This window comes from Saimiri boliviensis, chromosome 7, assembly GCF_048565385.1.
Source record: "Saimiri boliviensis isolate mSaiBol1 chromosome 7, mSaiBol1.pri, whole genome shotgun sequence".
Taxonomy (NCBI): Eukaryota; Metazoa; Chordata; class Mammalia; order Primates; family Cebidae; genus Saimiri; species Saimiri boliviensis.
Window position 1 is genome coordinate 93,670,046 of NC_133455.1, and position 15,063 is coordinate 93,685,108.

General features: G+C 41.4%; 1 protein-coding gene across 6 annotated transcripts in view; it reads left to right on the top strand.

Moving 5' to 3' along the window:
• The window catches only part of FGD4 (FYVE, RhoGEF and PH domain containing 4), a 252,879-nt gene that overhangs the window by 214,702 nt on the left and 23,114 nt on the right, over positions 1-15,063 (top strand). For all 6 annotated transcript variants that reach the window (XM_039471828.2, XM_074403053.1, XM_074403051.1 and 3 more), the window contains exon 11: positions 10,483-10,655. In XM_039471828.2, coding sequence (XP_039327762.1) covers positions 10,483-10,655 — 173 coding nt within the window. The remainder of the gene's footprint in view (positions 1-10,482; positions 10,656-15,063) is intronic.

Here is a 15,063-nt window from a genome sequence, read left to right on the forward strand (position 1 = left end):
TGCTGCAAGGCAGTCATCTCCTCCAACATAGCGTGAGTTGTCATGGGGCCCTAGAGGCTTCTGTGTCTGTTTTCAGCCTCCATTGAAAGGAAAACTTAAGAACTAATTGTCGGTCAGAGAGGGATGTTCAGTACAAGGGGTCTTGAAAAGTTCATGGAAGATGCATGTTATGAAAAAACTATGCATGGATTTCGAAGCTTTTTTGCAACAAAATAAACCTGTACTAACCTGTTATAACATGACTGAGCAGTATCTGGTTTGAGGCACTAAGAAGGGTTAGACATCAGTTTGAGGCCTGGCACAATGGCTCATACCTGTAATACCAGGACTTTGGAAAGTCAAGACAGGAAGATGCCTTGAGTTTAGGAGTTCAAGACCAACCTGGGCAACATACAGAGACCACCCTGTCTCTACAAAAAGCTTAAAAATGAGCTGGGCATGGTAGCATTCACCTGTAGTCCTAGCTGCTTGAGAGTCTGAGTCAGGAGAAGCTCTTGAGCCAAAGAGTTCCAAGGCTGCAGTGAGCTATGATCATACTACCGAGCCTGGGTGACAGAGCGAGACCCTGTCTCAGAAAAATAAATAAGTAAAAAATAGGCTGGGCACAGTGGCTTGTCCCTGTAATCTCAGCACTTTGGGAGGCCAAGGTGGGTGGATCACAAGGTTAGGAGATCCAGACCATCCCGGCCAACATGGTGAAACCGCTTCTCTACTAAAATACAAAAAAATTAGCCAGGTGTGGTGATACATGCCTGTAGTCCCAGCTACTCAGGAGGCTGAGGCAGGGTTCAACCCAGGAGCCAGAGGTTGCAATGAGCCAAGATCGCGTCACTGTAATCCAGCCTAGTGACAGCAATACTCCATCTGTAAATAAATAAATAAATAATAAAATAAGTTTGAAAAGAGCCCCTGTCAAAGCAATATGAATTCGGTTAAAATTGAAGCGAGAACAAACATCAAACATATGGCGAAGCTTGGATGCAAAAATGGTGAAGTGATGCTTCATGAAAAGTTTGTGGAGACAACGCCACAAAGAAATGAGCAGTTTACAAATGGGTTTTAAGAAGAAGAGACGAGACACTGTTGAAGATGAAACCTACAGCAACAGACCATCCACATCCTTTCACTAGGAAAAAATTCATCTTGCTCCTGCCCTAATTGAAGAGGACTGACAGTTAACAGCAGAAGCAGTAGCCAGTACCACAGACGTCTCAATTGGGTTCATCTTGCACAATTCTGACTGAAAAATTAAAGTTGAGCAACTTTCCACTCAATGGGTGCCAAAAATGTTGCACCCAGATCAGCCGCAGGCAAGAGCAGAACTTTTGGTGGAAATTTTAAATAAGTGGCATCAAGCTTCTAAAGCATTTCTACAGCAAATTGTAATAGGAGATGAAACATGGCTTTCCCAGTACAATCCCGAAGACAAAACACAATCAGAACAATGGTTACCAACAGGTACAAGTGATCCAGTCAAAACAAAAGAGGTCCAGTCAAGAGCAAAGGTCGTGGCAAGAGTTTTTTGGGATGCTCAAGGCAATATGCCTGTTGATTTTCTTGAGGGCGAAAGAACAATAACATCTGCTTATTTTGAGAGTATTTTGAGAAAGCTAGCCAAAGATTTTAGCAGAAAAACACCCAGGACTAAACCATGACAACGTTCTTGCTCATTATTCTCATCAAACAAGGGCAATTTTTTGAGAGTTTTGACAGAGAATCATTAGCCCTACACCTTACAGTCCTGGTTTAGCTCCTCTTACTTCTTTTTGTTTCGTGATCTTGAAGAATCTGTAAAGGACACCCATTTTTCTTTAGTTAATAGTGTAAAAACTACTGCACTGCCATGGTAAAATTCTCAGGACCCAGGGCTGGGCGCAGTGGCTCACACTTCTAATCCCAGCACTTAGGGAGGCTGAGGCAGGGAGATCACAAGGTCAGGAGTTGAAGACCAGCCTGACTCAATATGATGCAACCTTGTCTCTACTAAAAATACCAAAATCAGCCAGGTGTGGTGGTATGCGCCTGTAATCCCAGCTACTCAGGAGGCTGAGGCAGGAGAATTGCTTGAACCCGGGAGGCAGAGGTTGCAGTGAGCTAAAATTGCACCACTGCACTCTAGCCTGGGCAACAGAGTGAGACTCCATCAAAAAAAACTTCTCAGGACCCTCACTTCTTTAGGATGAACTGAATGGCTGCTATCACTGATTACAGAATTGAACTTGATAGAGCTTAGGTTGAAATAAAATATGTTTCTTTTAATTTCATTTCTCCACAAACTTTTAAAAGTCTTTTTGTATCAGTCATGTTTTAAAAATAACATTTGGTTGTTTTATGACCCAGCAGTTCTACTCCAAGTTTGTATAACTCAAGAAAATTGAAAACACATGTCCGCACAAAAACTTGCACGTTTGTCCAAAACAGCATTATTGATAATACCCAAAAAGTTGAGACGACCTAAATGTCCATCAACTGAATCGGTGAACAAAATGTGGTATGTTCATGCAATGACATATTTTATGTCAAGAAAAAGGAATAAAAACTTACGTATGCTACATAGATTAACCTTAAAATGTTGTGTCAAGTGAAACATGCCTGTTACAACAGACCACGTACAGTATGGTTCTACTTATGTGAAACATACAGAAGAGGCAAATGCATAGAGACAGGATGTAAGTAGTGGTTCCCTAAGACCAGGGGGGAATGGGAAATGGATATGAGGCATAAAATGTGGAGGAATAAAATGAGGCATAAAATGTTCTGGAATTGGTGATAGTTGCCCAATTTACAACTATCCTAAAAACCATGATTTGTACATTTTAAAAGAGTAAATTGGCCAGATGCAGTAATGCCAGCACTTTGGGAGGCCAAGCTGGGTGGATCAGCTGAAGTCAGGACTTCGAGACCAGCCTGGCCAATATGGTGAAACCTTATCTCTACTAAAAATAAAAAAGGTTAGCCAGGCGTGGTGGCGCAGGCCTGTAGTCCCAGCTACTCGGGAGGCTGAGGCAGGAGAATCGCTTGAACCCAGGAGGCGGAGGTTGCAGTGAGCTGAGATTGTGCCATGCACTCCAGCCTGGGCAACAGAGCGAGACTCTGTCTCAAAAAAAGTAAATTTTATGGCATATGAATATCTTCATAATTTAAAAATGTGTATTTTTACTAGATTATAAAAATTCTCATTTGTGCTAAACAGAAGTACTTCTTTCAGAGGTAATACAGAAAGCTAAATAGAAAACAAAGAGGTGTCATGTTAGGGTTCAGAGTCCTCTTCAGAGGTCTGTTATAAAAGATCAGATGATTGCCATTGAAAGGCAAATCAGGGTGGGGCGGGGGTATGGTATATGAATTGAGAAGGCAGTGGGGAAGCACTAGCATCAGTCAGGAGGCAGAGGAGCACGCAGAAAATGTGGGCAAGAGCCATTATTGTGGTTTCTGCAGGAAGGAATGGGCAAGAAAGCACCCAGGTGAGGATTGGCTAGTTCGAATAATTTCTTTAGGGCTTAGGGGCTGTTATCCTGGCCCTGAGGTGATTAGGGCAGGAGAATAGTGGCCCAGAGAGTAAGTGTTCAATACAGGAGGTGACTGCGGGTGTGGGTTCTGAATTGGTTGGTTTCTATGTGATAGACATGCTGCTCTCTCTAGGAATTGGGTAACCCTGCGAGTGGTAGTCCCGTCAGGGTCAAAAAGGCCTTAAGATGCCCCAAATCAAAAATACATAATAAAAAGACATGCTTAATACACTATTCTAGGCAACATAACCAGGAGTCAATGTCTTTCCTCTGTCTTTGCCTTTTAAGTGCTTTCTTCTCTTCCTCATTAATGGGCAGCCTCTGTAGTTAAACTTTGAGCTCTGGGTCTAACCAGTTGCCTGGGCTTAATTCTCACATTTGGGAGTTATTTTGGAAAGAGGTTTATGTTGAATATCTTGATGCAGAGCTGAATTAAACCGCTCTTTGGAGGACGAGTGGCTAAGAACCTTGGGAAAAGTGGCAGTCAGTGACTGAGGAAAAGACCCACCCTGTTTCAGTTACCTTTATGTATTTATTTATTTATTTTTTGAGACAAAGTCTCCCTGTTGTTCCCCAGGCTGGAGTGCGATAGCACAATCTCAGCTCACTACAACCTCCGCCTCCTAGGTTCAAGCCATTCTTCTGCCTTAGCCTCCCCAGGAGCTGGGATTACAGGTGCCTGCCACCACGCCCAGCTAATTTTTGTATTTTTAGTAGAGTCAGGTTTTCACCATGTTGGCCAGGCTGGTCTCAAACTCCTGACCTCCCAGCCACCTCAGCCTCCCAAAGTGCTGGGATTACAGGCGTGAGCCACCTCACTTGCCTGTTCCGGTTACTTTAGGCCATCAAACATAACATGCCATTGCCTCCCAGGAGAATGGGGTCACGTGGCAGGAATTTTAGTAAAGCCACATTCATTCTTTGAAGACCATCTTAGAAACATTTCCAGTGTCACGTTGGCCCTTTTCCTCCACCCCCTCCAGTGCTGTGCTTGTCACAGAATCCTGCCTTGCCAGTGCACATTTATTCCCATGGAGCCTCTTGTTCTTACTTGTAGAAACTTCAGAAGCACCATTTTTCTTTTCTTTTCTCTTTGGAAGGGTAATGAGGGCTAGTTTTCTGTTTCCTACCCTTGGGATATTACATTTGTCTGGAAAAACAAACTATATTTAGAATCCGCTATCTGCTTTTAAATGATCTTCATGTATTTACATATTTGCTTGCCTCTACACCATACTTTTTCACTGTTAACGTTAAGTAGGATTCTGTTTAATGTAAGCCATTTCATGTTGCTATCAGAGAACACCTGAGACTGGCTAATTTATAAAGAACAGGGATTTATTTTCTGCAGTTCTGAAGGCTGGGAAATTCAAGATTGAGGGGCTGGCATCTGGTGAGGGCCCTCTTACTGTGTTGTGACATACAGAAGGTTATCACGTGATGAGAGAGAGCGCAAGAAATCCAACTCATGGCCTCAAGCCCCTTTTCAATCTGCATTAATCCATTCTTAGATTAATTCATAGAGTAGTGGAGCCCTCTTGATCCAAACACCATTAGGCCCCCCCCTCCCAACACTTCTGCATGAGGGATTAAGTTTCCAACACATACTTTTTATAGGACACCTTCAAACTATAGCAGGTACTCTGTTGAAATAAACTATCTGACATCTGAAAGTTAAAAAAATAATAAAATCACCAAATTATCCCACAAAACAACCCAAGACTTTTTATCCTTGGCCCTTTGGAGTTGTTCTGTTCCTTATTTCCTTGTAACTTGATAGATTCCGATTATTTTTCCCTTAACTTATTTAATCTTTGAACACAGAGCAAGCACTAGAAATTTTCTCCACCAATATCCTACTACCTTTGAAAACAAACATGAAGTTGTCACTGGTGAGAAAATGAAATTGAATTATTTCAGTCAAATATATTTTTAGAGGCTTGAAATAAAAATACTTGAACAGTAGAGATCAAGAAGGAGGACCCTCCCTGTGTTTTTAATAATATTGAGGCTTGTGGTTTTTATCACAACCTAGGACTTCTGGAAATTGCTTCGCTTGTCTGAGATTGCTTCACTGATCACTACTTCTAAGCTATGGGCTTGAAATACAAGGGAATCTCCTACCCTCAAAGGGAAAGTCAATGTTCTTCATGCCATAGTTGCTGTAGCTTCTTTTTTCAATATCAAGGGAAACCCAGAGGGAAGTAATTATTTGTGAAAGGTGGTGGTGGCTTTTGCTACAAGCACAAGGTTCATGGAGGGAACAGGACTAGCTACTTGGTTTCTTCCTATATATGACCTCATCATCTTTGTAAGCAATGTTTTATATTTTGCAAGAGCTCCCACCTTCATCTATGCAAAAAGGAAAAGGTTATTCATTGACTAGCGTTCGATTGTGATCAGAACTATTTAAGATTAACATAGAATTATTGGGCAGGGCATGGTGGCTCACGCCTGTAATCCTAGCACATTGGGAGCCTGAGGCAGGCGAATCATGAGGTCAGGAGTTCAAAACCAGCCTGGCCAATATGGTGAAACCCTGACCCTACTAAAAATATAAAAAATTAGCCAGGCATGGTGGTGCACGCCTGTTGTCCCAGTTACTCAGGAGGCTGAGGCAGGAGAATCGCTTGAACCTGGGAGGCAAAGGTTGCAGTGAGCCAAGATCACGCCACTTTACTCCAGCCTGGGTGACAAAGTAAGACTCCATCTCAAAAAAAAAAAAAAAAAAAAAAGATTAATATAGAATTATTGACAGTTTAGAATGTGAAGTCCCATTTAGGGAGAATGTAAGGGAAGGAATGTAGTCCTGAAAGCATGAACAGGAAGGAGAAGCATACACATTTATTAGATAATCTGTCATGTGAGCATAACTACAAATGGCAAATGCTAAGAGCCTCCGTATTTGTGGACTTGTTTCTGTAAAACAGCATGAGTGCTGAACTTTAGAAAGCCGGCTTGAGGACAAGTAGTGGATAACTCACAAATTTTATGCTATACCATTACATTTGTCACTCAGTTTGCAGGAACAATTTGGTTATTGTTGGTGGCTGGAATGTGTAACCTCTGTCTCTTGTGCTGGTGACTCTGTAGCTCCTGCAACATTCACAGCCTCAATGAAATATCCTCCTGAGAAAGCCTTGATAGAATAGAGAAAGAAGTGTTAACAAGAACACTTAGCAAGCAAGCTGTTGCCTTAATCAAACTAGGATATGGATGGTGATAAAAACCTTTTGGAAGTTTTTTTCAGATCTCTAAAATCTATGAAAAATGTGGGTATCATTGCCAGACTCAGATGACAGTAGACAGTTAGTGATAAAGGCCTATATCCCAAGAGGATATATTTGAGAGGCCGAGACGGAGGATTGCTTCAGCCCAGGAATTCAAGACCAACCTGGGCAGCATAGCAAGACCCCATCTCTATTTAAGAAAAAAAGAAGGCTCTGTCTATTTTTTCCAGAATACAGGTTATATCTTGGGATATATCTATAATGTATTTAGTGATAATTTATTTCTACATTCTCCGTTGTGGAACTGAAATTTGTAACACTGGCTACAGGAAGTTACAAAACGCAAAAACAACTGCCAAGAAACGAACTTCCAGAATGACTTACATAATGTCACACAAACTTGTCGGAAGGTTTTACAAACCCACCGACCTTGTCTTCATAGCAATGTGGAGCTGAACAGAGGGCCTAGAAGGACAGATCTAGACTCAAGTCCCAGGAGAATAAAATGAGAAGGCTTGTTGAATTTAAGCACTTAGTCTGTGCAAAGCACTGTTCTAAACATTTCACATTTGTTTCATTTAATCTCAGCAAGCTGTGACTTTTACCGATAATGACCTTGAGGCATGAGGGTTTACACAGCTCATAAGGGGTAGAGTGGAGGCTTAGTGCTTCTAGACTGGCTTCAGAGCCTCTGCTAATAATAGTACTTAGCTGAAAGTAAAATTTTAGAAAAAAATTGAAGAATTAGTAAATTGAGAAATCTTGATGAAGGAAGTAAAATAAAATCATGTTGAGTTTAGCCCACATGCTATTGGGAAAGTAAATTTTAAAACATAATTTTATTCTCTAATTGCTCTTGTTGTAGAAAATATGTGTAACCCTAGAAAAAAAACTTGAGAAACACTAAATATGAAGAAAGAAGATAAGTATAGACCTTCTCTTAGGAATCTGTCCTCAAATTAACACAAATATTTAGGATTTTATTTCTTTCCATGTTTTAACATATTCAGAAATGAATTAAATGCTTTCATAAAGTCATTGAATGTGAATTTCTATCATATCAGCCTTCTAACATACCATTTTTCATGCAATTAATAGCCCTTGCTTTTTTCTTTTTTCTTTTTTGCGATGGAGTCCACTCTGTCACCCAGGCTGGAGTACAGTGGTGCGATCTTGGTTCAAGAAACCTCTGCCTCCCTGGCTCAAGGGATCCCACCTTAGCCTCCTGAGTACCTGGGACCATATGCACACGCTACCACACCTGGCCAAGTTTTGTATATTTTTGTAGAGATAGGATTTCACCGTTTGGTCAGGCTGGTCTCAAACCCCTGGCCTCAAGTGATCCACCCGTCTGGGCCTCCCAAAGTGCTGGGATTACAGGTGTGAGCTACCTCACCTGGCAAGCAAGGGGTGTTAATTGTTAACTAGAAATTAGGGACTATACATAATTTGATTCAGTTTCAAAATGATACTCTTCATTTTAAAAGTACCTCTCGTAAAGAGTAAGACTCTGTCTTTAAAAACCTCTAATAAAACTGATGGCTTTTCAGAAAATTCATATGTGGTAAATTTTTATGCAAGACTTGAGGATTCATAATATCGTTTAAGAGTACTGTGTGATCATAGAAACCTTGGCCGTATGGCCTCCTTTTTATGTAGGATTTAATGTCTAAACCCCACATGTTCTAATGAGATTTGAACTAATACATTGGCTATCTTTTTTTTTTTTTTTTGAGATGGAGTTTCGCTCTTGTTACCCAAGCTGGAGTGCGATGACGTGATCTCGGCTCACTGCAACCTCCGCCTCCCGGGTTCAGGCAATTCTCCTGTGTAGCTGGGATTACAGGCACGCACCACCATGCCCGGCTAATTTTTTGTATTTTTAGTAGAGACGGGGTTTCACCATGTTGACCAGGACGGTCTTGATCTCTTGACCTCGTGATCCACCCGCCTCAGCCTCCCAAAGTGCTGGGATTACAGGCTTGAGCCACCGCGCCCGGCCCATTGGCTATTTTTTAAAAGCTTAACATTAAACACTCTAGTAAAAAAAAAAAAAAAAAAAAAAAAAAAAAAAAAATTGCTGACCAGGTGCTTTGTCTCATATTATAATCCCAACATTTCAGGAGGCTGAGGTGGGAGTATCATTTGAGGCCAAGAGTTAAAGACCAGTCTGGGCTATTGTATTGTAAACAGTAGCCCAGGCTGGTCTTTAAAGCCCATCAATGATAAAGACTGGACAAGGAAAATGTGGCACATATACACCATGGAATACTATGCAGCCATAAAAAATGATGAGTTCATGTCCTTTGTAGGGACATGGATGAACCTGTAAACCATCATTCTCAACAAACTGACACAAGAACAGAAAATCAAACACCACATGTTCTCACTCATAGGCAGGTGTTGAACAATGAGAACACATGGATACAGGGAGGGGAGCATCACACACTGGGGTCTGTTGGTGGGGTAGGGGAGGGACAGCAGGGGTAGGGAGGTTGGGGGGAGATAGCATGGGGAGAAATGTCAGATACAGGTGACAGGGGGTGACGGAGGGAGACAGAGGCAGCAAACCACATTGCCATGTGTGTACCTATGCAACAATCCTGCATGATCTGCACATGTACCCCAGAAGCTAAAGTAGAATTTTTTTTAAAATTCATTTTCTTTAAATTAAAAAAAAAAAGGAAAGACCAGCCTGGGCAACATAGCTAGATCATGTGTCTACAAAAAAAAATTTTCAATTGAGGCCGGGCGTCGTGGTTCACCTCTGTAATTGCAGCATTTTGGGAGGCCGAGACAGGAGGATTGCTGGAGTTGAGGAGTTCAAGACCAGCCTGGCCAACATAGCGAGAGCTCGTCTCAACTAAGAAAAACTAGTTGGGCATGGTGGTGTGTTTCCATAGTCCCACCTACTCAGAAGGCTGAGGTAGAAGGATGGCTGGAACACAGGAGTTAGAGACTACAGTGAGCTACGATTGCACCACTGACTGCACTGCAGCCTAGGTGATAGAGTGAAACCCTATCTCAAATATAATAATAATTGCTAAATATTACTTTCTTCTTCTAACACCTATTAGATTTGCCCTCTAAGATACATCAATGAGAAATTCTTGTGTTTAAGAACTTACAAAGTTAAGAACTTAAGCTCCGGGTATATCAAACAAAGGTCCTTAGTAATTTGTTGTGAATTTATTGAACTAATTTACCTGGTGCAGTAGTATAAATTACTGAGCCATGAGTGGGAAATACATTTTTCAAAATGTAAGAATATGATTTTTTTTTTTTTTGAGACGGAGTTTCACTCTTGTTACCCAGGCTGGAGTGCAATGGCGTGATCTCGGCTCACCGCAACCTCTGCCTCCTGGGTTCAAGCAATTCTCCTGCCTCAGCCTCCCTAGTAGCTGGGACTACAGGCGTGCGCCACCACGCCCAGCTGATTTTTGTATTTTTAGTAGAGACGGGGTTTCACCATGTTGACCAGGATAGTCTCGATCTCTTGACCTCGTGATCCACCCGCCTCGGCCTCCCAAAGTGCTGGGATTACAGGCGTGAGCCACTGCACCTGGCCAGAATATGATTTTTTATACAACATAAACCTCAGTGTCTTAGTAAATAATTTTGCTCATGCAGGAAGTACTATGTTCTCTAGCAATTACTTGGAATTTTTGTCTAGGGCTACTTTTAAAATTGGTCAGTTTCCCCTATTTATTTTCTTTACTGATATATGTTCTCCTTCTTTGCAGTTCAACAACATGTTGCTGTACTGTGTGCCCAGATTCAGCTTGGTAGGCTCTAAATTCACAGTTCGAACCAGGGTTGGAATTGATGGAATGAAAATTGTGGAGACTCAAAATGAAGAATATCCACATACTTTCCAGGTATCTGGGAAAGAGAGAACACTGGAACTGCAGGCCAGGTGAGACAGCCGTTTCTATCACACTGCTTTCCCAAAGCATCAGAATGAATCATTAGAATAGAGTGGCTCTGAGGGTTTTTCCCAAGTGAATGCTGCAGATCTCTGGGAATCTGGTTGGTTGTAAATGCAGAGCTGTAAGTTCTTGAAAAGCAGGAGTCATGTCTCCTCTCTCTTGATTCCTTCCTTCATAGTGCCTAGGACAGTGGTTTATAGACAGTAAGCATTGAGTAAATTGATTAACTCTAATCCTTCCTCCAGCCTTCCTTTTGGTCCACAAATGTTTATTGATGCTTATTATTCCATGCTAAACTCTGAGTCCTTCAGAGAGTCTACATTTTAGGGGCCATGGGGCACTTGAATGGAAAGAAGTGTTGGTAAGGGGCAGGCTGGTAAGGGGCAGGGTGGTAAGGGTAAAACTTCTCCCACCGTAGTTGCAGGATGCATGAAGGGAGCCATTAGGGGCTCAGGTGGCCTCTGGCAACCAGGACTTCTGGAAGGTATGGCTCTTGTTTTTTTTTTTTTTTTTTTTTTTATTGCATTTTAGGTTTCGGGGTACATGTGATGAACATGCAAGATTGTTGCATAGGTACACACATGGCAGTGTGGTTTGCTGCCTTCCGTCCCCTCACCTGTATCTGTCATTTCTCCCCATGCTATCTCTTCCCACTTCCCCACCCCCCGCCCCTCCCCCATTTCCCCCCAACGGACCCCAGTGTGTAGTGCTCCCCTCCCTGTGTCCTTGTGTTCTCATTGTTCAGCACCCGCCTATGAGTGAGAATATACGGTGTTTGATTTTCTGCTCTTGTGTCAGTTTGCTGAGAATGATGGTTTCCAGGTTCATCCATGTCCCTACAAAGGACATGAACTCATCGTTTTTGATGGCTGCGTAATATTCCATGGTGTATATGTACCACATTTTCCCTATCCAGTCTATCATCGTTGGGCATTTGGGTTGGTTCCAGGTCTTTGCTATTGTAAACAGTGCTGCAATGAACCTTCGTGTGCACGTGTCCTTGTAGTAGAATGATTTATAATCCTTTGGATATATACCCAGTAATGGGATTGCTGGGTCAAATGGGATTTCTATTTTTAGGTCCTTGAGGAATCGCCACACTGTCTTCCACAATGGTTGAACTAATTTACATTCCCACCAACAGTGTAGAAGTGTTCCTATTTCTCCACATCCTCTCCAGCATCTGTTGTTTCCCGATTTTTTAATGATCGCCATTCTAACTGGTGTGAGATGGTATCTCAATGTGGTTTTGATTTGCATTTCTCTGATGACCAGTGATGATGAGCATTTTTTCATATGTTTCTTGGCCTCCCGTATGTCTTCTTTTGTAAAGTATCTGTTCATGTCCTTTGCCCATTTTTGAATGGGCTTGTTTGTTTTTTTCTTGTAGATCTGCTTTAGTTCTTTGTAAATTCTGGATATCAGCCCCTTGTCAGATGGGTAGGCTGCAAAAATTTTTTCCCATTCTGTTGGTTGCCAATTCACTCTACTGACTGTTTCTTTTGCCGTGCAGAAGCTGTGGAGTTTGATTAGGTCCCATTTGTCTATTTTGGCTTTTGTTGCCATTGCTTTTGGCGTTTTGGTCATGAAATCCTTGCCTACACCTATGTCCTGAATGGTTTTGCCTAGATTTTCCTCTAAGGTTTTTATGGTGTTAGGTCTGATGTTTAAGTCTTTAATCCATCTGGAGTTAATTTTGGTGTAAGGTGTCAGGAAGGGGTCCTGTTTCTGCTTTCTGCACATGGCTAGCCAGTTTTCCCAACACCATTTATTAAACAGGGAGTCCTTTCCCCATTGCTTGTTTTTGTCAGGTTTGTCGAAGATCAGATGGTTGTGGGTATGTTGTATTTCCTGTGAGGCCTCTGTTCTGTTCCATTGGTCTATATGTCTGTTTTGGTACCAGTACCATGCTGTTTTGATTACTGTAGCCTTGTAGTATAGTTTGAAGTACGGTAGTGTGATGCCTCCTGCTTTGTTCTTTTTGCTTAGAGTTGACTTGGCTATGTGGGCTCTCTTTTGGTTCCATATGAAGTTTAAGGTGTTTTTTTCCGGTTCTGTGAAGAAGGTCATTGGTAGCTTGATGGGAATAGCGTTGAATCTGTAAATTACTTTGGGCAGTATGGCCATTTTCACAATGTTGATTCTTCCTAACCATGAACATGGAATGTTTCTCCATCTGTTTGTATCCTCTCTTATTTCGTTGAGCAATGGCTTGTAGTTCTCCTTGAAGAGGTCCTTTACGTTCCTTGTTAGTTGTATTCCTAGGTACTTTATTCTCTTTGTAGCAATTGTGAATGGCAGTTCGTTCTTGATTTGGCTCTCTTGAAGTCTATTACTGGTGTACAGGAATGCTTGTGATTTTTGCACGTTGATTTTGTATCCTGAGACTTTGCTGAAGTTGTTTATCAGTTTCAGGAGATTTTGGGCTGAGATGATGGCGTCTTCCAGATATACAATCATGTCATCTGCAAATAGAGACAATTTGATTTCCTCCTTTCCAATTTGGATACCCTTTATTTCTTTTTCTTGCCTGATTGCTCTGGCTAAAACTTCCAGTACTATATTGAATAGGAGTGGTGAGAGAGGGCATCCTTGTCTAGTGCCAGATTTCAAAGGGAACGCTTCCAGTTTTTGCCCATTCAGTATGATATTGGCTGTGGGTTTGTCGTAAATAGCTTTTATTGTTTTGAGATACATTCCATCAATACCTAGTTTATTGAGGGTTTTTAGCATAAAGGGTTGTTGAATTTTGTCAAAAGCCTTCTCTGCATCAATTGAGATAATCATGTGGTTTTTGTCTTTGGTTCTGTTTAGGCGGTGAATTATGTTTATGGACTTGCGTATGTTGAACCAGCCTTGCATCCCCGGGATGAATCCTACTTGATCATGGTGGATGAGCTTTTTGATATGCTGTTGCAATCGGTTTGCCAGTATTTTATTGAAGATTTTTGCATCTATGTTCATCATGGATATTGGCCTGAAATTTTCTTTTCTTGTTGAGTCTCTGCCGGGTTTTGGTATCAGGATGATGTTTGTCTCGTAAAATGATTTGGGAAGGATTCCCTCTTTTTGGATTGTCTGGAATAGTTTCAGAAGGAATGGTATCAGCTCCTCTTTGTATGTCTGGTAGAATTCCGCTGTGAACCCATCTGGACCTGGGCTTTTTTTGGGTGGTAGGCTCTTTATTGCTGCCTCGACTTCAGACCATGTTATGGGTCTATTCAGGGTTTCGGCGTCTTCCAGGTTTAGGCTTGGGAGGGTGCAGGTGTCCAGGAATTTATCCATTTCTTCCAGGTTTACTAATTTATGTGCATAGAGTTGTTTGTAATAATCTCTGATGATGGTTTGGATTTCTGTGGAATCTGTGGTGATATCCCCTTTATCGTTTTTTATTGCATCAATTTGGTTATTCTCTCTTTTCTTTTTTATTAATCTGGCTAGTGGTCTGTCTATTTTGTTGATCTTTTCAAAAAAACCAGCTCCTGGATTTATTGATTTTTTGAAGAGTTTTTTGTGTTTCTATTTCCTTCAGTTCTGCTCTGATCTTAGATATTTCCTGTCTTCTGCTAGGTTTTGAGTTGTTTTGATCTTGCTCCTCTAGCTCTTTCAATTTTGATGATAGGGTGTCAATTTTCGACCTCTCCTTTCTTCTCATGTGGGCACTCATTGCTATATATTTTCCTCTAGAGACTGCTTTAAATGTGTCCCAGAGATTCTGGTACGTTGTGTCTTCGTTCTCATTGGTTTCTAAGAACATCTTTATTTCTGCCTTCATTTCATTGTTTATCCAGTCAACATTCAAGAGCAAGTTGTTCAGTTTCCATGAGGCTGTGTGATTCTGAGTTAGTTTCTGCATTCTGAGTTCTAACTCGATTGCACTGTGGTCTGAGAGACTGTTTGTTATGATTTCTGTTCTTTTGCATTTGCTCAGGAGTGATTTACTGCCAATTATGTGGTCAATTTTAGAGTAGGTGTGATGTGGTGCTGAGAAGAATGTATATTCTGTGGATTTGGGGTGGAGAGTTCTGTAAATGTCTATTAGGTTTGCTTGTTCCAGGTCTGTATTCAGGTCCTGGATATCCTTGTTGATTTTCTGTCTGGATGATCTGTCTAATATTGACAATGGGGTGTTAAAGTCTCCCACTATTATTGTGTGGGAGTCTAAGTCTCTTTGTAGGTCATTAAGAACTTGCCTTATGTATCTGGGTGCTCCTGTATTGGGTGCGTATATATTTAGGATCGTTAGCTCTTCTTGTTGCAGTGATCCTTTTACCATTATGTAATGTCCTTCTTTGTCTCTTTTGATCTTTGTTGCTTTAAAGTCTATTTTATCAGAGATGAGAATTGCAACTCCTGCCTTTTTTTGCTCTCCATTTGCTTGGTAGATCTTCCTCC